This window comes from Acanthopagrus latus, chromosome 13 (genome assembly GCF_904848185.1).
Source record: "Acanthopagrus latus isolate v.2019 chromosome 13, fAcaLat1.1, whole genome shotgun sequence".
Taxonomy (NCBI): domain Eukaryota; kingdom Metazoa; phylum Chordata; class Actinopteri; order Spariformes; family Sparidae; genus Acanthopagrus; species Acanthopagrus latus.
Genome location: NC_051051.1, coordinates 4,614,138 through 4,636,934, shown reverse-complemented (window position 1 = coordinate 4,636,934; position 22,797 = coordinate 4,614,138). Strand labels below are relative to the sequence as shown.

The window sequence follows — 22,797 nt, the reverse complement described above, 5'->3', positions numbered from 1 at the left end:
CTAGGTGAAACATGCCTTTTGTAGCTCTCCTCCTCTCTCTGCTGACAAGTTAGTGCTCTTAACTGTGTTGCATTTCCAGCGTGGGTATAAAAAAAAAAAAGTAATTTGGCAAAAGCTTTCTGAGTGAAATCTCTGAGGAGTTCCTGACAATGACAGGATGCCATCTTCGGGTTTTGCAGGATAACAAAGTAAATGCACGTGACTGTGTTTCCCCCTCGCCCCTGAATATGCGCCCTGCTCCTCTCTCCTCACATAATCTGTGTTTCTTTTCTCTTTTTTTTTCCTCTCTGTGTTTGTTCTAATTTGCCCTGCAGGGTTTCTGAGCACAGGGGACCAGTCTGCTAAGGGGAACTATGGCTTGTTGGACCAGATCCAGGCCCTGCGCTGGCTCAATGAAAACATTGGCCACTTTGGAGGGGACCCAGAGAGAATCACCATCTTTGGCTCGGGAGCTGGCGCCGCCTGTGTGAACCTCCTCATCCTCTCCCACCACTCTGAGGGTAAAGTTCCTTCCCTATCATTGTCACATTTGTAGATGTTTACCCTGCTCGAATTGGATTAACATTTCAGGGACAGTGTGGGAAGTGTATATCTTTAAAGACCAAGTTAGTGATTTTTAATCATCAGCCTTAACCAGATAGAAACATACGTCAGTATTATTTCCCCAAGTGAAAGGAGTCAAAAACTGTTTGAAGCAAATTAGTATTTTTGAATTTGCTCGAAAAACTGCAAAGACGGTTATTTGGAAGAAAAAGGTTGTCAGTCTGCACGGTGCTGGAGGAGACAGATGGATGGAAACTGTGGGTCATTCGCCAAAGAAACATTACTCACCTTGGGACACGAGTCCTGTGATAATCCCAAATAACATCACTGCACGAGGGACGAACATCACCGGACTGCACTCACAGGACTGTCCAATAAAACTAAGCCTTGAATAGATAGTCTGTCTGTCTATCTATCTATCTATCTATTACTAAAAGGTGCAATATGTAAGAATTAGCTATTGGTCAAAACCTTACGTATTGCACCTTTAACGTATAGCCTTTGGTCTGGCCACTATTTTTATTTCCACCTTTGTTACAGATGGGCAGTTTACTGTTCCTCTAGTTATCTTGCCAGTTGGCTTTCTAAGAGCTAAATAACTCATGTGATTGATTTCAGATGTCTGAGGTTATCGCTGTGGGCAGATGCCACTGCTGCAAAATTAAACGTAATTCCCTCCTTTTAATATAAATACAAAAGCACTCTCCAGCCCTGTGGTTTCTTGTTAAACGGCAGAAACTCAGAAGAACATTTATTAAGACCCATTGTCTCTCTCACTGCCTCACTCTTTCACTCTCTGAGGCTTTCAATGAAATAAACACACACACACGACATCACTGCAGATGAAGTATTGATGTGTGGGACAGCCAGCTTCCTCAACCACAATCCGCCGCACGTTTAGTTTTTGTGACTGACTGCGCTGTGTCACTATGTCACTCGGCAACTCTGAGATGCCCTAACCTGCTGTATTATACACAATCTGATTATTTAATGGGGTTTTTTTTTATCTCTTGCTTTAGATATTTATACCTCGTTTTTGAGGAAAGTTCCTGCAAAGGTTTGTGTGAAAATGTACCGTTAAATCTTGCATCACCCCTCAGTATGTCCTCGAGGCACCACCTCTGGATCTACTATGGCGTACTACTTAATAAGGATGCTTCTTTCCTCCTTTTGTTTGTCTTTGAATGGCAGATGTCTAAAATACCCACCAGATGTTTTGATGACTAATCCTCTGATCTGGGTTGGCAGGTAGAGCTCAGGATGTGAACAGCACTTTGTATTTTACCAAGAATTCAGATTATGTTTTTACCGATGATCTGTTCACCTTCACACTGACGAGCTGAGCTCGGACAGATAAAATTTTAAAAAATGTTTCATATCTGTGTCTGCTTTGGGAACAGACATCTTTTTGTCGATCAAGATGTTGGAAAACCTTTGGGAGGACATGGAAAAGCATTTTCGATAATTGGGTGGTATTGGCCAAGTCGTTAGTTGTTGACAGGTTGCCAGCTAACGTCTGCTGTCTGCTGTCCAGAGACGAACACTCACACGGCTCGTGTTAAAATAACATTCTGGGTTTCCTTCTCTCGCAGACTTTGTTTAGAGCATCAATGCTTCGATAACTTTTCTGTGCGCGTTCAATAGCAATCGAAAGCACCGAAGCTGCAGAGCGATTGGTGCAATGTCACAGAACAAGAGTTGAACATCCACATTAGCATTAAGGGTTGTTACGCATAGTTCTGTGGCAAGAAAATCCTCCTCTACTCCATTTTGAAGTCAGGCTGTAAAACCACAAAGCTCAGAAAAAGTCGGAGGGTGAAGCGATTTTTAAAGGTACTCTGCACGCTCGTGTGTGTGTGTGTGTGTGTGTGTGTGTGTGTGTGTGTGTGTGTGTGTGTGCAGAGGAGAGATGAGATGAGCGGTGGAGCTGGAGCTGCAGCTGAGAGGCTTCTTAATTGATTTCACAGGGAGAGGAGCGGGGGTGGGGCACATGCAGAATATGGGGGGGCTTAATTATTAATGACAGAATCTGCAGATAAAACAGAGGGACAGCAAGCCACTTTACATAACAGTGCAGCGGTGCAACAGTGCGAGCAGTTTTCTTTCTCCCTCTGTCTTTCTCGTTTCCTCCGGAGCGGCCGTCAGCCTCGCCGCTCACCGTAGAGCTGTCACCATTTTTCTTGCCGCCGTCCCTCGTTGTATGCACGTAACGGAAGCGCTTCACTTTCCTTCCCTGATCCTAATAAAGATTTTCTGCGGCTGTGAAAAGCAGCAGAATATCTGCTTCATCTCGCATCGTATGTAATACTTGGAGTTGCTCCTCCTCCAGCACATGCATTATTGAGCTCACACTGCGAGGCCTTGAAGGCCCCATCAGCTGCGAGCAAAAGTGTGTCAGAGGGGGGGAAAAAAAAGACAGTGCTGCACTAAGTGATATGAAGCTATAACTGCTATATACGTATTGTCCTGTTTTGTGCAGGCTTGTTCCAGAGGGCCATCGCTCAGAGTGGCTCGGCCATCTCCAGCTGGGCGGTCAACTACCGACCCGTGATGTACACCAAGATCCTGGCAAGGAAGGTCGGCTGCTCTCTGGGAGACATGGCCGAGTTGGTGGACTGCCTGAGGAGGAAGAGTTTCCGAGAGCTAGTGGACCAGGACATCCAGCCTGCGCGCTACCACATCGCTTTCGGACCTGTGGTAGACGGGGACGTGGTGCCCGATGACCCCGAGATCCTCATGCAGCAGGTCCGAGCCGATTCCGCTGGATACCGTCCTGTGAATAACCGCATTGTATCTGATGATTAATCACTTTGTTTTTGCTGTGTGAACACTGCCCCGTGCTGTCGTGTCATGCTGTGTGTGTGTGTGTGTGTGTTTGGTTGCGACACCAGGGCGAGTTCCTGAACTACGACATCTTGCTGGGTGTCAACCAGGGAGAGGGCCTGAAGTTTGTGGACGACAATGAAGGAGAGGACGGGATCTCAGCCGCCTCGTTCGACTACACCATCTCTAACTTTGTGGACAATCTGTATGGATATCCTGACGGTCAGATTCGATTCTATTTTACCTTAATTATGACACGTTTTAACACTCCAATCTTTAACTGTCCACAGGTTGTTGGCTTCTGCAGCGCTGATAAGTACCTTAAATAATGTTCAGACTGGCTGGGCAAAGCCAGAAGTGCTTAGATACTTTATTTAAGCAAAGACATTATTTTATTAGCGAGATGTACTAAATATATGAATATAAAGTAAAACCCAACTGGATGAATTATGAAGTTATTGGATGAATTTTTACCGACACATTAATATGAAAGTCGCATTTGACTGTTTGACTCGGTTTGAGTGGAGCGAGTTGTAAATGTTTTAAATGCACAGAATCTCATAATCTCTTCGAATGAAGGACATTTTTATTACTTTGTCATGCGTACTGCTACTCCCAGTCTGCATGGGTTTATTGTAGATTTACATATGTTTTATTTCTTATTTGTTAAGTAACAGTATAAATACATAACCATCGAGAAGTATCCAGTACAGTACTTCCCTTTCAATTCTGGTGAAGCAGATGTAAAATGGAACTACTCCAGTGAATTACAGGTACCTTAAAAATTTGCTCTTAAGTGAGTAAAAGTTAAAGTAATTAGTTACTTTCCAACACAGCTGCAGAGTAAGTTTGTCTAAAAATATTGTTTTGTTTTTTTTTCTGCAGCTTCTAAACGATACAACATCCAACTCGATACCTTAATATCAAAAGTTCCAGAGCTATAGAATAAAAAAAGAACTGCAGTTAGATTTTCAGCCCAAAACTGCATAAATACTGACATTGTTACAAATGTTGGTGTGTGTTAAGTGAAAACAATAATTCCTTTATTTGTGTGCAGCAGGTTGATCGACAAGCATCCTAGTAGATTCTTTTTGCAGGGACAGGTTGAGTTGTGCACTAGACTGAAAAAAAAAACCCCAGAATAGATAGATACAGAATGCAAACGTGGCGCCTCTTAAGTCCAATGAGAATTTCCCGCCTGGCAGTAGAGCCCAGCAAGTAGTAACGGTTTTGCCAGATATGAGCCTTGAATTCTTCCACCTGGTGTTGCCGGTAACCACTCCCTTTATCCCTGCTTACATACTAATTTAAATTTTGCTTCTTCCAAGGTAAAGATATCCTCAGAGAGACCATAAAGTTCATGTACACAGACTGGGCCGACAGGGACAACAGCGACATGCGTAGGAAGACCCTCCTGGCTCTGTTCACCGACCATCAGTGGGTGGCCCCGGCTGTCGCCACTGCCAAGCTGCACGCCGAGTTCCAATCGCCAGTCTTTTTCTATACCTTCCACCACCACTGTCAGACCGAGGCCAGGCCGGAGTGGGCGGACGCGGCCCACGGAGACGAGATCCCCTACGTGTTCGGGATTCCCATGGTGGGAGCCACCGACCTGTTTCCCTGTAACTTCTCCAAGAATGATGTCATGCTCAGTGCTGTAGTCATGACGTACTGGACCAACTTTGCAAAGACAGGGTTGGTATAATCATGCGTTCACAGTATGCAGTGTTAAGATGCTCGTATGTAACATAGCGGTGTGCCTTTAGCCTCTCTATATTACAAGTGTTGGTTTGTTGAAGGGTTTAAGCAGATGGAAGAGGGTTTACTTGTAACAGATTTAAGAAACTAAAGGAAGATGGATGTTATTTTTTGTTGAACCTTCCGTATCTTTATTTTTGGTGAAAGTCACATGGAAGTGTAATTTGCAGACTAGGATAAAGTTGAGCTGTCGTTGTAAAATACCCCTGTCTTCTTTAAAGAGTCATTTAAACATGTGAGTTAAAGGTGCAACAGGTTAGAAGTCTAGTTGGAGACAGTGAAAAATTAAATATATGATCAACAAATTGTGGGAAAATAACTTTATTTTTTTAGACTATGATGTCTATTCATTGCAGAGATATCTACTAAAGTTAGCATGCTAAAAGCTAGCACTGCCCCATCCAGATCCAAAGCTCCATGATAGCGATGCCACTAAATCTTACACGCTGAACCTCTAATAACTAATAATTAATAGTAATTAACCTAAAAAATCTGATTCTGTTATTTCTCTCCCCCAGGGATCCAAACCTGCCAGTTCCTCAGGACACCACCTTCATCCACACCAAGCCCAACCGCTTTGAGGAGGTCATCTGGACCAAGTTCAGCTCCAAAGACAAGCAGTACCTGCATATCGGCCTGAAGCCTCGCGTCAGAGACAACTACCGGGCCAACAAGGTGGCCTTCTGGCTGGAGCTCGTGCCGCATCTTCACAGCCTCCACAAGTTAATGCCAATACCCATCACGACTCCACTGCCACCCGGAGGCTCCAAACCCCGCCCTAACACCTCCACGCGCCCTGTGATCTCCACCTACCCGCCCGAGTCTGACCCCGATAGTTCAGAGAGACCCCGCTACTCTCCCTTCCCCGACGAGACTAGGGACTACTCCACCGAGCTGAGCGTGACAGTAGCTGTGGGCGCCTCGCTTCTTTTCCTCAACGTGCTGGCCTTTGCCGCGCTTTACTACAAACGGGATAAGCGCCACGAACTCATGCAGAGACGCCACCGCCGACTGTCCCCGCAGCGTGGCACAACAATGGGAATGGGCGTCGGCATGGGAGTGGTAGGGGCCCCGCCGCACAACGACCTGGCGCTGAGTCAGGAGGAGGAGCTGATGTCGCTGCAGATGAAGCAGCAGAGGGTGGAGCTGGAGCACGGCACGCCTCTCCCGTCCCGCGGCATCCACGGCGACCTGGAACCCCTGCGGCCTCCCGTGTGCCCGCCCGACTACACGCTGGCCCTGCGGCGAGCGCCGGAGGACGTGCCGCTGATGACGGCCAACACCATCACCATGATCCCCAGCACCATCAGCAGCATGCAGCCCCTCCACCCCTTCAACACTTACCCCCCTGTCCCGGCCCCCTCCACCACACCCGTCCCCAGCCACAGCAACAATGCCCTGCCACACCAACACTCCACCACCCGTGTATAGGACCAGGCACAACCCCACTCTGGGCTTACAGAGACGCACCACACAAACTGCTCCATACAAAACTCCACCCTCACCGCCCTCTCTTCTTCTTCTTCTTCTTCTTCTTCTTCTTCTTCTACTCCTTCTTCTTCTTCTTTACTGTATCTGTGTCTTTTTTTCTCATCAAGCCCTCGAATAAAGCTGCAGTTTGTAAGATTTTAAGCAGTGAAATACCTCTAAAAACGTAATCACAAATCAAGGAGGAGTTGATTAAAAAAGCTCCCTTGCCAAAAGCCTGTCATCGTAGGTACATACCGCTTCGCCCCGTCACAGCTCGCTCAATATCCCTCGCTTAGGTGAGCCACCAGACGCAGCTTCCAGCCTGCAGCTCTCTCTGTCTCTCTCTGTATTTCCCAGAGCTTACAGAGCTAATCACAATCAGTCAGGCATCTTATGTGTAGCTTGGTTGTTTTTTTTTTTTGGTTTGTTTGTTTTTTAACGCATGTGTTGTCGTGTCAGTGTAAAAACTATGTTTGACATAGAACACATCCACTCATTTTTTTTTTTTTATTCACTTAGTGAAAAAAGATAAGGCGGTAGCAAGCAGCTTTTTTTTTTTTCTTTTTTTTTTTTTTTTTTGGCGAGGCGACATATGCCCCGACAAGCTGTCTGCCGTAAAGATTTCTTGAAACTTACAAATTGCAGCTTTAAAGGCCCAATCTGGAAGTGAAACTTGGCACCCTGTGTTGAGCGCCGCGTCCCAACAGCCGCGTCTGTGTTCTGACTTCGGAGACGTTTGTTAGTGTGAAGCGTATTCACAGCACTGCAGGTATAAAGGGTGAACTATCCGACAGCGGAGCACGAGTTTTTTTTTTCAGTGATTTTAAAACTTTAATTTCCGCTGCTTACAAATTTATCTGTTTTTCATCTACAATGCGACCTAAATACCACCGAAGAAGTCCTGTGCTTTTTTTTTTTGCTTTATCTGTACACACACACAAATGTTGCTTTCCAAACATTTCCAGATTGGGGCTTCAGGTGTCGGGCGATACAGGAAATAACTGAATCACACTCAGTCTGTCTGTGGGATGCAACCTGGAATCCAGGCTGCCCATTAGAACTCGCTGCGTCTCCGCTCCGGTCACGTCCATCAATTTATTTGTCACTCTTTGTCTCTCCGTCTCGTCTCCCCCCCTCCACCTAAACCCGCTTCTCTCTTTCTCCACTTCTCTTCTGCATCTTGCCCTTGTAGCTCTTTTTATTGGAAAAAAAAAACCCCATCAACCATCTTCACTTCTCTCTCCTCTCTTTCCTCGCAATCACTTCTAGACTCTCTTTTCCTTTTGGAGTCTTTTATACAAAAAAAAAAAAAACACAAATGTAAATGATGTATTATTAATAAATTGTAAGGATATGAATGAAAAAAAAAAAGATATTCTGATATCTCGTTTTTACCAGCATTCTTGGTGCCAAGTACTGTGATAAAGTTCCTCTCTCGCTGGCGTCCAGTGGACCGCCCGGAGAGGTCCGTCCTGACTGTATCTTACAAAAAGGAAATACCATCGTAAAAAAAAAAAGTGCCAACCCCTTCATCTTTCTTTCTTTTTTGATCCATGCACTTTTTTTTTGTTATTTGTTTGTTTTGTTTTTAACTACACTCAATGTTGCACTGTGGCTGGTCCCTTCTTTAAAAGGGAGATCAGATTCAATATATCCTTGTTTAAAGAAAAGAGAGAAAAAAAAGAATATGAAGTTTTATTAACTACTTTGGGATGTTTGCATGTTTTTTGTTTTTTTTCTTTTATAAAGTATGTGGACAGAGACGTTTGTTTGTCATTTTAATGATTTGCCTTGTTCTTCATTGATTTTTCTTTTTTTTTTTTGCTTTCTTTTCATTTCGAGAATCAGTTTTCTATTTTAATATCAGCTGCACTTTGTGGTACTTTCAGAAAAAAAGGTATTAAAGTATTAAGAGATGAATATTGTGTAAAACTATGATTATAACAAAGAGAGTAAATATTTCCTCTTTATTTTTTTCATTTCCTAACACTGAGGCTGTGCCGCAAAAACTACCAGAGACTGACGAAAAGCCTTTTTTTCTTCTCTCCTCCCTCTTTTTTTGCTCTGTTTCTCTTTATCTTTTGCAACTGTCAAGTTCGCAGTCACTGTATCTCAATCTCACCTGAAGATAGCACTTTTTTGAGTTACATAAAAAAAAAGAAAAACTACTTTACATGAATACGTCTAAATAAGGTTTTTGTCTGTGACTGACATTAACCACATGCTTCAAGTGTTTGAAGACTGCCTGACAGTTATCTTTTCGTCTGCTCTTTTCTTGTTTCATGACTCTCCTCCTCCTCCTCCTCCTCCCCCCACCTCTCTCTGCAAGGCGGGAGGAAAAAGGGATAAGATATATATTTATGACGACGGTCAAAAAAAAGGTGAGAAAGCCTTTGTACGCCTTTCACATCTTTTTCGCACAACTGAACACAGAGACGGGTCACACTCTGGACAAAATCTGAAAAATAAAAACAAAACAAAACAAAAAAAGCCCCAGTGACATCAGGACAAACACTGGACAAACAGCGACAGTGAATCCACCGGCGAACCATCCGTCGGTGCGCAAGAGGATACATTCTACAAAAAAAAAAACCTGATTTTAAAAAAAAAAGAAAAAAAAAATCTTTAATGACAGACATTACTCATTACACCATATATCACAAAAGCAAAAGGCGAGCGGGTTTCATTCCGCCTGCATCCTGTCTGCTTAGGATAACGACACTCTGGAGCCAGACTGCCACCCTCCCCCCCCCCCGTCACACTGGACTTGGAGCGAGGACAAAAAGAACAAAAACCAACACATGAAAAACAAACTGTACATTTTTTAAGTGTAGGAGAAACAAAACTGGAATTTGTAAATATTATGTTTGTCGTTTGGTTTGAGTGACTGGCCGGATCTTTTCTTTGTCGACAACAGGTGCAAGTTTAGATGAACCTAACATGATTTTTAGCGCTCATGTTTCGATTCTCCTTTCCTTTCCCCAGATCTCAAGGGTAAAAATTCCAATTGGTTACGGGCACATGAGTACATCTCTTAACATACATGAATTATTAAGAAAAGAGAGGGGAAAAAAAAATCACAGCATGGTTGAGGTCAGCATAAACATGAAAAGGAATGCTTACGGCTCAGGTTAGCCTTGATATCGGTGGGGTGATAGAAAAACTGCATAGAGGGCTTTCGAAGGCGTTACGTACACACCTGGCACTGTCCCATCAGTCATGAAGGCAGCTTCTGAGTGAAATAAGTCCTTTCATTGGTTAAAAAAAAGCCAAAGAACAGCTGCAGGGAACAGATGAAGGAGTTTAAGAAATGAGGCAAAGAAGAAAAAAACGAGATAGCGAGGATGTTTCGAATGTGCTCAAAACAAACCAGAAATCAAGGAATTTTACTTGTGATGCTGTCGGATTTTAATTGTTAGTGTCTCACGTTGTCTTGAGCATTGTCATACAGTATAACCCCGTAATTGGGAGGTTGTGAAATCCTTTGTACTCTTTTGGTCTTGTTTCAGACTCTTAATCACGGCCGTTGTTTTGCAACCTTTTTGCAGTTTCGTCGGCACATTCTGTTCATGGGAGTATTGACCCAGCTGTTTGTTGTGAGTTTTGAGTTGCCCACGCTTCAAAAAAGAAACAGCATTACTGAGACAGTATTTTTATTTTATTTTTTTTTGGATTTTTGTTTTTTGTTTTTTGGAAACGAGGGTTTGGACAGCCAACGGATAATGGAAGCACACTCACCAAGTTTACATGTTTACACTTACAGTTTTGATGTTGGCTTAAGGTAAGGGGGGAAAAATAAGAGAAATTAAGTAAAAAAAGCATTATAAGGATCCAAATATCTTCTTATTACAACATTTATTGCCAGAATGGTAAAGCGAAGGCTTGCACCTGTTTGTCTGTTTCATTTAGTCTGATTCAGTAACCTGCTTGAAGCTCAAGATACTGTGAGAGAGCATAATGACCAGAAGGGGTGGAAAGAATTAAAGTTAATATTTCTATTTCAAATAGAGGCTATTACACACTGTATGTTGTGTATCTGAACTGGAAAACATTAAAAAGACATTCTTAAACAAATGTTTTGCCATCATTGTCACATTGTCAGAGATGCACAGGAGAGCTCAACAATTGGTGTGTCTGATATCATCTAATGGTGAAAATTAATGTTGTTCCAGGACCATCGTTGAACTATTAAACTGACCAACCATGTTGTTCTGATGTCATAGCTTTGCAAATCATAAATAACGTTGCTCCAGGAGACTCTAAATACACTTAATATGTTTTTTTATATAGTTTTTCTCAGGTTTTTGGTGCTGTTCGGTTATTTTTAGGTCACAGATATTCTTGGTTAGGTTTAGGCAACAAAAATTCCTGGTTAGGTTTAGGTCAAAAAATACTTGGTTAAGTTTAGGTGCAACAAATATTTGCGAAGGTTTACGTCACAGAAATACTTGTTAGGTTTAAGCAACAAAAACACTTCATAAGGTTTAGGTAACAAAATACTTGGTTAGGTTTAGGTTCCCAAAAATACTTGGCAAGGTTTAAGAAAACATGGTTTGGGTTAAAATTGACACAACGGTTAACGTTTATTTTGAAAGGATAACTTCTCCCATGCCCCTGTTTTGTTTTGTTTTCTCCTGGTTTGCAAAAGCTATTAAGACATTTCAAAACTTTGATTGTTGAGGTTCAATGATGGCTCTGGAGCAATACTAATTATGATGTTCCGGGAACAACACCAACATAGCAGCATCCAGTTGTGCCCCAACAATGAGGTTCCAGAAGTGAAATTGTGATTTATACTCTGAACTGAGGATGTTGATTATTAGACATAATGTTGTTACCATCCAAGATTGACTTCCCACGAGCTATGAGAGTGTGAAACGATGATATATTCTCCTTTGGAAGCCACATGTACAAGTGATATTAACCTTGTTTTCAGAATGTCATGGTGCTCATCTTACCCACAACAGGATGTAAATGTTTACCGCACCCGTGAATGTTGGGGAGCAAGTTACTGCTACCACTTTCATGTTAAATTTACCACATAATGACTTTTGATTTTTCTTTCTGACATGCTGGGTTTTTTTCAGAAATGAGGAAAAAGTGTCAAAAGGGGTGAAAAGTCAGACCATGTACCTGTGTTTGTGAGTCAAAAGTTGCAGGAAAGTTGGAAAGGAATCATTCACGATTGTTTATGAGATGAGTAGTCCTTCAGTCTTATATGTCATTATGTACACAGTCTTGTATCTTTGCCTTTGTGTTCCATTGTCTTTTGTTCTTTTTTCTGCTCTGAATGTTTGATGGTCACAATTGATCTTTTAGTTGGTTGGTTTAGTTCCAGGCTTAAACATAATACTGTTACTGTGGTACTGTTGACTCGATTAAGTTGCTGGCCTTGATCTTCATGAGTCAATGATGCTCCGTACCAGTTGCTCCAAGGAAGAAAGAGGATTAGCTTCCTCTTGGTGATTTTGTTGAAGTGACCGGATGCGCTGGAAATCATTTACACAAGGTATCACAGGAAGGAAGGAATAAGGTGGATAAAACCCCACAATTAGTAGGTAGAATACAACCAAGAGCGACTTTTATCATTATTACCAGCCAAACTCATAACTTCTACCACTTACATCTACCGGATCATAAGGTCATAAATCAAGTCAACTTCGGAAGTGACAACTACATGAAATTTTCCCAGGAGCGATTCCCGCGGGGGTGGACGCCAAAAGTAGTGCTTCAACTCTGATAACAAACACTCCTCCACGCGCTAATGAAAAACACATATGCATATTGCTTCATTTTGCTACTGTGGGGAAACCCTGTGGCTTGCTAGCAAAAAATCAGCTAGCAACAAGCTAACGTAAAGCGTAAGCTGTAATTCAGGGCAGAGAGACTGAAGACTGTTGACATTTATAAATGTGTTTTTATTGCTTGACGTGTACTTTGTTTTACTGTTTACTGGAGGTCAGCCATCAACAAGAGACCTCCCACACACACACTGTGGGCTAGTGACAGGCTCAGGATGTTTGAGGGGCGGGGACAGCAAATAAATGATCAGGGCACAAACAAAGATAGATCATTTCAATAAAGCTCCCATGTTTTAACTAAAGGGGGCCTGAACCCACCCTGAGTCCATCGGTGCTGTAGGCCATCGGCATCGTGTGCCACTGCTGACTGCAAAGTGCTTTTTATTGCACGTTATTAATATTATTCAAAGTCATATTTTTCCCAGGATGGGGAGGTTGTGTGATGATGATTCAGAGAGATTATACTCATATTGTTCCTTTCGGAAAATCCTGCATAATGTAGTTTTAAAAAGGCATTTAAGAGGCTGAAAAGCTCCACAGAGTTGGTTAGTTGAGATGAAATGACAGTAAATATGTGACGTTTTTTCCAACTTTAAAAGGAAGAAAATAATAACGTGGCTGCTCAGAGAGAATGAGCACAGAGTAAGACTGACAGCTTTCCTTTATTACTATCGTCAGGGTCACTATCTGTGCTGGTTATTGTCCCAGGATTGGTGGTTAAGGCCTCGCAAACAGTTTTTTTTTTTTTTTTTTTTTTCCCGCCTGTTCCGTTTGGTTGTTGCTTTAGCTTGTAGCTAGCATTCCAATTCGATGTTTGACTCCTAAAGCTCAGCTTCTTTAAGGATTTCCTTTTTCTTCGCCAACACAATCCAAATTCTGACTTTCACTCCACGGAGGTCTTCAAGTTTATCTAAAGGGCTGGAAAATGTCACAGCCTGGAATAACTCGGCAGCAACAGTTATGTGAGGGGAGCCGTCCTCTCATCTCTGTTTGTTCAGCTGTCGGACACAATAAATCAATATCACAGCGAGTACGCTGGAACAGACTGATGCACTGGTCCTGTTGGATAAAGCATTTGTGTTAATGCGCGGCTTTCCACTCGTTCGAAGGCCCGAGGTGGAAATAATTGAAAACCATTTTGGTCACAGATGCATTTATTTCTGTAGAGGCGAACGCGCTATTTTTAGACCACCTTGCTGCCCCTCTTTACCTCTCCAAAGTCAACATTTTGCACTCTGATGAATTGTTTGGTTGTTTTTTGTTTATTTCCCCGATTACATATTTGGCATAATAAATATCAGGTAGACCACAAGCAAAACAGCAGAGATAAATAATTTCAACGAACGACCTCCGCCTGCAGCTGTGTTGCGAGTAGTTTTATGGGATTAATGTAGGAAAGGAGGGAGGGAGAAGCCAAATGTGACCTTGCACTAGTGTACAGCGTTTTTAAATCAGGCTGCTATACGTCCATTTCTCAAAAACTTTTCAATAGTTTCCAAACACCAGATTTGTAGTTTTGAATTAGAATAACTGGCTTGAGTTATTGCTGCAATAAAAAACAAGTTATTAAAACCCCCATTGGGTCTAATAACTCTTCTGGTTAATGTGCACTGTATTAATACAAATCATCAGCGTTAGAACTTCACCACATTCATATTAAATAGATTGCACGAGCGTTGAGATGACTGATGCAAACGGTAATGTCACTGCGTTTTCTCTTTCGTGCTCAACCTGATTACCTCTGCAGGTAACGGCACGCTGCAGGTTTCCATGTGGGCAGTGAGGACAGAACATACGTCTCCCCTCTCACTAGATGGCAGTGTGCAGCTGCAACATGTAGAGAGGAAGACGGGATGCTGACAGCTCGGAGAGCGTCTCCCTGTTTAGAATTGCAAATGAAAGCAGTCAGTCTGAAAACTTTAAAGACGTCAGCGTCGCATGAATAATGAAAAGTGAAGCACGCTGTTGTGATGTTGTATTCACAGAGGTAAGACTTGAACATTTTTATTTCTATTTTTTTATCGCATACCCAAATATAATTCTGTCTCAGATGTTTTATTACATTCAAACGCCTTTTATTACTAGAAGATTAACTAAATGATTAAAGACAGTGAAAACCCGTCAGACAGCCATAAAAGTCAAACCCGATTTGTATAACTGCACCAAACATTCAAACTCACATTTGCTCAAGAGTACGATGAAAGGTGGCTGTTTGTGAGCTTATCACAGCTTTACATCCAGGCTTCACAGGAACCCTGAAGTGAATGACTGTAGGTGAGCTATAAAAAGGAAGAGGACTGGTTGCTTTACATTTGCAGGGTTACAAAAAAAGAAGTAATCTGAAGCCCTTTAAAGTGTAGCTTCAGTAGATTACAATTAAGAAGTCTCTTTTGGTTGTCTATACAAGGCTGCGGTTGATTTGTTTGAATTGTCTGATGCTGATGGACTGTGGATTTCTTTGCTAAGGACTCGGGTCAGACAGTCTTTTCGTGTCAGTCTGAAGGATGTAAATTTAGGTACGTTCCCAAATGGCGTCTCTCTGCACCACCAGCAGAGAACAACAGTGGCTAACTATAGATCGATATAGAAATGGCGTCCGTTAACATGAACCTGAGCCAAATATACCGACATTATCTGCAGAATGTGAAGAAGTAACAGTTTTGAACTTACGGCATCTCTATGTTTTGCTACAGAGATATCTACGGAATTTCGCACGCTCACCTCCCTGTCTGAACACCAACACTTCCTGGTGCTTCAGGCTCTCAGCCCAAACCGCTAGATGCACGGCTAACCTAGCTAACGGTAGCTTTAGTGTGACCGAGCATCTTTGGGATGAAGAGACGTAGTGACCAGCTACAGCTTCTGTTTTGTTCTTCTCTCACACATGTGAACAACAGCGGGGACTCTCCGTGGAAGTCATACGGAAACTCCTATGGGACACACTTCATCAAATATATAAACACATGACAGTCTGTTACACTTGTTAGCAGCAGTTAGCGGCTACTCCAGTGATATGCTGCCCAGTATTTGATTTGACAAGGTTTCGTCAGGACGCCAAAGAGAAAAAATAATACTTGTGAAGCTAAACATTTTTGTTGTTGTGTCCATTTTTTGTATTTGGCACAAATATTCTCAAGTAATCCAAAAATATTCAGATTAGATTACATTCATTTGGAGTCCAATGGATCATGTCATGTTATTGTTATCCAGTAATAGATATTCTAATGTAATCGGAACCAACACTGCACATTTGTGGCGGTTCACTTGCAAACAGTGTCCCAACCCCCTAGAAAAGTCCAGTAACACACATGTAAATGTGAAGAAACACGATGACAGCACAGAGCAGTAAATTAATTATTTTTATTAATCGAGTTTCATGACCTCCCAACAGAGTAGCTCTCCTGTGAAATGTGTGCATTGTTTGTCAGGAGACAACAGGAAAGATCTTATTGAACAATGACGTTTTAAGAGATTTGACAGGAATTTAACTTTCACAGTTTAGAGGATTATGACATTATCTTATTCTTCACCCCTGACATTATCCAAGTGAACCTGAAAGTAGAAACCCAGAGAGAGAGAGAGCTCTCAGATAGTGTGCTGGAGATACATGGGGAGAGGTGAGGGAGAGATGCAGTTGTCGTAGAAGATCTGGAGGTTCTGGTCCACATCCATGCTGTTCTTCAGGAGGATCTCCAGCTCCTGCACTGGCATCTCGTGCACGCTGTTGCCCTCTTTGGCGTTCTTGGCCATGGCCGCGTGCGACGGGAAGCGGATGCGGACATCGTGCGGGGCGTTGCGGTCGTAGTCGGTGCAGCAGTAGGCGGACCACAGGTCCTCGGGGATGGCCACGCGGTCCTGGTTGTTCCTGCGGATCATGTTACCTCTGGTGGTGACCCCGGTGACGATGAAGGCCACGCCGCGGCAGAAGTTGTTGAGGCGGACCCGGATCCGCTCCTCGTACTCCCGCCAGGGCCCGATGTTGAACTCCCGGATCTGCGGGACCACATTGGTCAGAGTGTAGGTGGCGGCGCGGTCGTGTGGGGTGGACTGGTGCTGGTCTGGGTTCAGGTGACCTCGCTCATACAGGACCACATCAGAGTAGTCATCCAGGACCGCTTGGCTGTCCTCAAACTTCATGTGCAGGTAGCCTGTGGGGAAGGGCAGCATGTTGCCATTTCCATCGACCTCTGCCAACTGGAGACACACAGAGCATTAACGACTGTTTGTTTTCTCACAGGACTCTAGACAACACAGTTTCCTCCTGACTCTGGAGGTTTCAACAGTGTGAGGTTTGCACGGCACAGCGGTCATCACAAAATACCTGGATTCACATTGTTAAACAAAATTATACATATTTTTCCATCACAATGACACTTGAAGGGATAAAAACACAAAAACACTTAATTATCATTTCACAAAATTTAAATATATAGAAGTATAGCCTGTTTTGAATGACACCTGTAAGGTAGAATTCAATACCGTGGATAAGCAAATGTACGTATGGTACGATAACCGTTGATTTCCATACACCCGTATTCTTTGAAACCGGTGACAGAGTGTTATGAGGCAGATTTACTTAAAGGGGAACTCTATGTTACATGATTTAAAGTGTTTTTACAGGTCGCGGTTTGTTCTAAAGCATACGTGAAAAAAGTTGTAAAAAAAAAAAAAAAAAGACGTATGTGACTCCAGAGGAGGCTGCACGCAAATCTGATAACCTGCCTCCAGTGATGTCACTCAATGGCATCAATTTGCATTGTGGGTAATGTAGATGCAGGGTTTTGAAAAGCTTCCCCGTCTATTGAACTGTGGGATCCATTGCAATTACTTATTATGGATAGTTTAATTCCACACATTCTTCTTCCTTTTCAAATCCTGGTGCCTACAGTTTAACAATCTGAGTGTAAAGTTGAATCTTTAATATCTTTAAGAAAATAGTTCTAAATTCGAAATAAATGCAAAATAGAAGTTTTTCTCTCCGACCTTACCCTATATATATATAATTTACTTTTACTTGTACTTGATACTTAACTACATCTACTGCCAGAATGTTACTTGTGACAGTTAAGTGCATTTAATATCAAATACTTTAACTCAAGCACTTCTGCTCATGTACCATTCAAGTGGTAAGTTACTTACACTTAAGCATTATTTTATCACAGTATCTTTACTTTACTTACTCTCCACTGTTGCAACCCTACTCTGGAATAGACCTACTGCAAACTCCATCTTTTTTTATTTTCTAATATGAGTTAAAGAGAAGTCTCTGACCTGTGGCTCGTACATCCAGGGGTAGTCCACACGTCTGTCTCCCTCTGTTTTCTTGAAGGTATAAGCTGAGTAAACCGGAATCCTCTTGCGCGAGTCGTACAGGGTCACAAAACGAGGTTTGTCAGCGTAGCGTTGGCAGATCTTCTTCAGGCCGGTCTCGATGATCCCCCGCGGCGGCGTGCCCATGTACAGGGAGTCCTTGCATCTCTCTATGTGATTAAAATCTAAGACGACCGTCGCTGACATTAGAGGCAGAAAACATACGATCAAAAGAGCAAAATCTAAAGGCGCAAACATGGTCACGGTCAAAAAAAACGTCTGCTCTGTGTGTCCTGCTGTGGCCTCGGCATTGACAGCGAATGAAAGTGTTTGCAGTTATGATTCAAATGTCACAGAGCAGATATGCAAAGTGAGTAGTGTGACTCAAAGACAGGCCCCTTAAAACATGTGGGAGTGGATGCGCAGGTCATTGCATCACTCTAACCGACAATCAAAGATCATATCCAATTAAAGCCACATTTCTCATGAGTCTTATCATCAGTCATTATGTTTAAAAGCTTGTATTGCTCTTTTTATAGTATGACTACTGGAAGAAACTCATGGATCTCTTGTGGTGAGGTTTAGTGACACATCTTGATGAGGTTATGGTTTGTTGGAGTCAAACTGTGAAGATGCTGGATCATTGACTCCTCCAGGTTTGCGGTGCTGTACATCAAGTCAGAATATAAAACCCTAAACTACCTGCCAAAATAACTTCCACTTATTATTTTGACCTTGCAAGATCATTTTTTCCTGCTGTGACATAAGCATACCCCTGCTTTAGGGGAGTTTAGCTAGAAGTTAAATTCTCTCCAATTCTGCTGAGTTTGACGATAGCGATGAGACACTGTAATGAGGCATTTAGAGCCACGTTATCAAACCTGATGGTAAAATGCAAAACTGTCTAATCAGTCCCGGTGATGAACAAAAGGCCTAAAGATGACCGGCGTGGCTCAGAGGCACCGTGTGGTGTGAATGGTGCGAGATAACGCACGAAAGTTTAACTACAACCTAGCGACAAGAGTCCACATGCGCTTAAAACACAGTCGAGATCTGCACCGTGAATGCCTGCTCATGTTTGCCTTCACATACCCAAAGACAGAGCAGACACTTGCCAATGATCAGAAATTATGTACATTTCAGGTTGTGGATATTTTATAATATCTGAGATCCAACTGAAACTGTAAGGATGATGAGGAATATGAAGAAGCAAAATAAGAAAATAACCCAGGACTCAATAGAAAGTGGAGAAACTTAATTTGTGATGAAGTAGAATATGTTTTTTTTGTTTGTTTGTTTGTTTTTAAATATAGCAAAATGCCAAAATGGGTGCTTGACCTCTTCTGGCAGCTCACTGCATGAAACTCCTTCCCTGTTTCCAAAGTTATTTCTGTCCGTACTCCTTCGTAACAGCCTGGACCTGGTCCTGAGAGAGAAAACCAGAACCGCTAGAATCAGCATTTGATGACTGTGGCTCTCGCTCCAGTCCAGACACTTGCATGTTTTCTTTAATTTTGCATGTTTCATTTGACAAGAGCATTGCGAGGTGGGCTGGTGGTTTCATTGACTGATCAACTATTCAACCACATGTCATGTCAGCGTCTCTGATCTCATTAAACCGTGAGGGAGATGCTGCGCTGTGTCACCAGACTACAGAGCAGCTTCTTTCCCCTCAGGCTGTCAGACCCATCAGAACATCCTCAGCACTTCCACCATAAAGAACAGTTCTCACTTTATGACTCGTTCAAGCCGGATAATTCAGAATCCGACCCGGCGACAGGACAGGCATAAATAAGAACTGCAAGAACTTTGTAGAAGTAGCCAATCATCCTGCTGACGGCCTTTTGTTGGAGAACATCTTCATCAGGGGGCTGGACAGGTTCAGGTTCTCCCCTCATAAAATACAAAACTCAGTGATGTGTGAAAAAGAGTAAAGAAGTTTAGCCCAAAAACAGGATATGATGCAATAATGTCAATGATTCACCTCCAAGTATGAAGTTCCCGTATTTACTGATAGTCACTGGTTGTGACTTGCTTCTCTGACAGCTTAAGGAGGTCGTCTTCCAGGAACTAATTTTCTTCTGAACAGCAAGAGCATGATATAGCATGACAATTGGAAAGTCTAAACTTTCCAAATGTCAGACATTTTCTCACTTCCCTTTAACTGATAAAAAAAAACCTCCCGTCTATGTGTGGTCAATTCTTACTAATGCATTTCTTCACCGTAACGACTTTTACGTATCATCCCATCACTGTTATCTCTGCAACACAATACATCCTAGTCTCTGTGTGGCAACTGATGCTGGGAGCCCCAGTTCGCACAAGATGGTGATTTCTTTACAGAGGCGATTGCTTTCAGATACTTAAAAAAGGTGCAAAGCTGCTGACTGTAACGTGCCGGAGTGCATGAAAACCAGTACAAGAGAGTGAGCAGAGAAACTCTTAGGTTGACTAAAAGTCACGCATGAACAATAATTACAATCATAATTACAAAAGCATCATATCAATATCCACTTAATTAAGTATTACAGTGAGTTAAATCCAATTTGAATGAAGACAATTGGAGAGTGACTGATGGTTGGTCAATGAAAGGCCTCAGCTGCTCATTCTGCAGGGCTGTGGGAGCGCTCTGACTCAAGCCACTGATTTAAGTGTCTGAAATAAAAGGAAATAAAAATGCGCGGCTGTCCCACACTCCCCCCTCTTCTTAAGTCTCTTGCATGCAAATGGAAAAAAGTGTTTGTCAGATTAGCCGGAGCCACAATCCTTCACCGCCCTAATAAGTCAATTTGAGTGACTGAGTGTTGTTATTCATCGAGGGACCAGCTTGCCTCTCTGATCTAATCTTGAGTTATGACAATCATAACTTATGTAGCTGAGGCCCGATGATGCGGTTATGTGAACAGACATTTCTCAGCTGTCAGCATTTTTACCAATTAAAATTATAAATTCAGACCAAGTGCTGGCCCGGCTCAGCTGCCCTCTGCTGCCTCATCTCCAGCAGCAGAGCGTTTTTACTGCCGCTGAGTTTTAATGTTGTCAGGAGCAGGAAATGTGACTTCTGGTCATGACCGTCCACGCTACAGATTTTAATTTACATGTTTGTTTCTTGGGGGTGAATTAAAGATGTAAATCTCAGATTCTCAGGATAATTATAATCAATCTTTATAGCTGAGTGTTGCTCGGACCGGCTGTGTAATGTGATCAGATGTTAAATTTAAAGACACGTCAGCTGAGAGACATGTCCGGCTGACCTGGAATCAGTTGAGTGCGTTGAGAGATTTAACAAAACATTAAAGAAATCGATGTGTGATTCTAATACTGGATCAAGCCAAACATGTGTAGTATATGAATGAGTATTCGAATGAATATTAGTTCTATTTTACTTGACAGAAAACAAATGAATGCTCTTTATGTCCTCCACCTTCCGGTTAGTCCAGCATGATGCAATAATCTAGATTGACCACTGGGTGGCAGTGTAGGCTTGTTTGTTACTTGTTCCCAGTTCTCCCTCCATGAGCATAAAAACATTACAAGTTTCTATTTTAAAGCCCAGCAGCATGCCTGTATTGTTGGGCTAACACTGTCATTTTTATTTTACAAATAGATGTGTTAATTGTTCAGTGTTTCAATACAAAGTGAGAGAAGTTATTTACGTTGCCAGAGAGTTGTTGGGCTGTAGAGTTGAGTAAATCCCAGGTCAAGTCAGGTTAAGTCCTCCGTCAAGATAAAGTTAAGTCCCAAGACAAGTCAATTTTTCCCTACCTAAGAAACTCGGAGTAAGGCTAGTCTTATAAACAGAACTGTACTTATCTGTCTAATTACGAAATCAAACATCAAACAAAGAAAATGTTAAAAAAGCTTTATCTTTTTTCCTCGACTTATAAAAGATGTAATCATCGTTTTGAAAGAGTGAAACACTGACCGCCAGACTACAAAAAACCTAAACCGACAACACAAAATGATGAATCATTAGAGCTGTAACGTCTCAGGACAAGAAGAAGTGTTAATATGGGAGGACGACTGCTCATGTGGTACGACGTCCTCATAAGAAAATCACATCAGTATTGTGCAGCAACTTCCGTCCTTGAAATCAGTCAATTTGGAGGTAATGGAGGAAAAACTTCTTATTAATAGCCCAGCAGTTGTAGGATACTGTCAATGCATTAATTTGCTACTAATATGTGTGTTGATCAGACTCTAGTTAATGGTTAACAGGCTTGGGAACGGCATTTAAACTCAATTTTTAACAGGTAATTAGTAACTTTGTTAGCATCCATTTTGAAAGCAACCTCCCAGCCCTGATGTTAATGTGTGCTCCTGGGTGTAAAGTGTTGCTGTTCTTGTAAAAACAGTTATTGTATGGTTTCATCCCAAGCGTGACGCCTTTTGTCACTCCTCATCCAGACAGAGCAGATGTTCCCCCTCACTTCTGAAACTCCAGGAAGACAGGTTTCTGAGCCTCCACCGAGCCACCAGGGGGCTCAATTTATCAGATATATTCTCCAGCTCTGAAGCTGTCCCCACTTAGTTCTGCACCAAAGGCTTCTGATTGGTCCAAATACTCACATGGGGGCTGAGCGTTGACCAATAGAGTTTGGGCTGATCGGGGGGCTGTTGCTAAGGCACTTCAGAGGTAAAGTAGAGAGAGGGAAAAAAAAATCTGTCAGCAGTCTGCTTCCACCATTTCACTCTCCGTCTGCCTCCTCCTGATCGACTCTCCCTCCGTCTCTTGCCTCCTCGCCGTGCAGAGCTCTGAACGCCTGCTTTTTTATTGGCCGGCCGATGGGGTCGAAGTGAGCGAAGAGGAGAAGAGAGTGGTGGTTTTGCACTGTGAGCCACAAAGAGTAGACCCTCCCTCCATGAACCCAGAGCCGTAGCCCCACCTCCCCCCTGGTTCTCCTGTCACTTGACATTTGAGCTCAGCCAACACTCGCAGCCCTTCTGTCACCATTTCACTCCCCCAAAATTTGTGCAGAAAAAGATACCTGGGAGCACACGAAACGGAAAGAAACCCGTGATGCCGTTTAAGCGATTCACCCCCTTTAAGTCATTTATTGTCTTATTTTGGAAAATATCAGCAGTGTGATGT

The 22,797-nt window shown here is 42.6% G+C and overlaps 2 protein-coding genes across 5 annotated transcripts in view; one reads left to right on the top strand and one right to left on the bottom strand.

Moving 5' to 3' along the window:
* nlgn2b (neuroligin 2b) overlaps positions 1-10,662 on the top strand; it is a 62,978-nt gene extending 52,316 nt beyond the window's left edge. For 3 of the 4 annotated variants that reach the window (XM_037120608.1, XM_037120611.1, XM_037120610.1), the window contains 5 exons: positions 315-500; positions 3,023-3,288; positions 3,435-3,588; positions 4,695-5,061; positions 5,643-10,662. In XM_037120608.1, the coding sequence (XP_036976503.1) occupies positions 315-500; positions 3,023-3,288; positions 3,435-3,588; positions 4,695-5,061; positions 5,643-6,555 (1,886 nt within the window). In that variant the 3' untranslated portion in view covers positions 6,556-10,662. The remainder of the gene's footprint in view (positions 1-314; positions 501-3,022; positions 3,289-3,434; positions 3,589-4,694; positions 5,062-5,642) is intronic. The other variant, XM_037120609.1, reaches the window with a different exon arrangement.
* Positions 10,663-15,737: 5,075 nt separating this feature from the next.
* The window catches only part of LOC119031564 (endonuclease domain-containing 1 protein), a 30,101-nt gene continuing 23,041 nt past the window's right edge, over positions 15,738-22,797 (bottom strand). The window contains exons 3-5 of the mRNA XM_037120126.1: positions 19,061-19,131; positions 17,667-17,890; positions 15,738-16,589 (exon numbers count right to left, since the gene is read on the bottom strand). Of these exons, the coding sequence (XP_036976021.1) occupies positions 15,981-16,589; positions 17,667-17,890; positions 19,061-19,131 (904 nt within the window). The 3' untranslated portion in view covers positions 15,738-15,980. The remainder of the gene's footprint in view (positions 16,590-17,666; positions 17,891-19,060; positions 19,132-22,797) is intronic.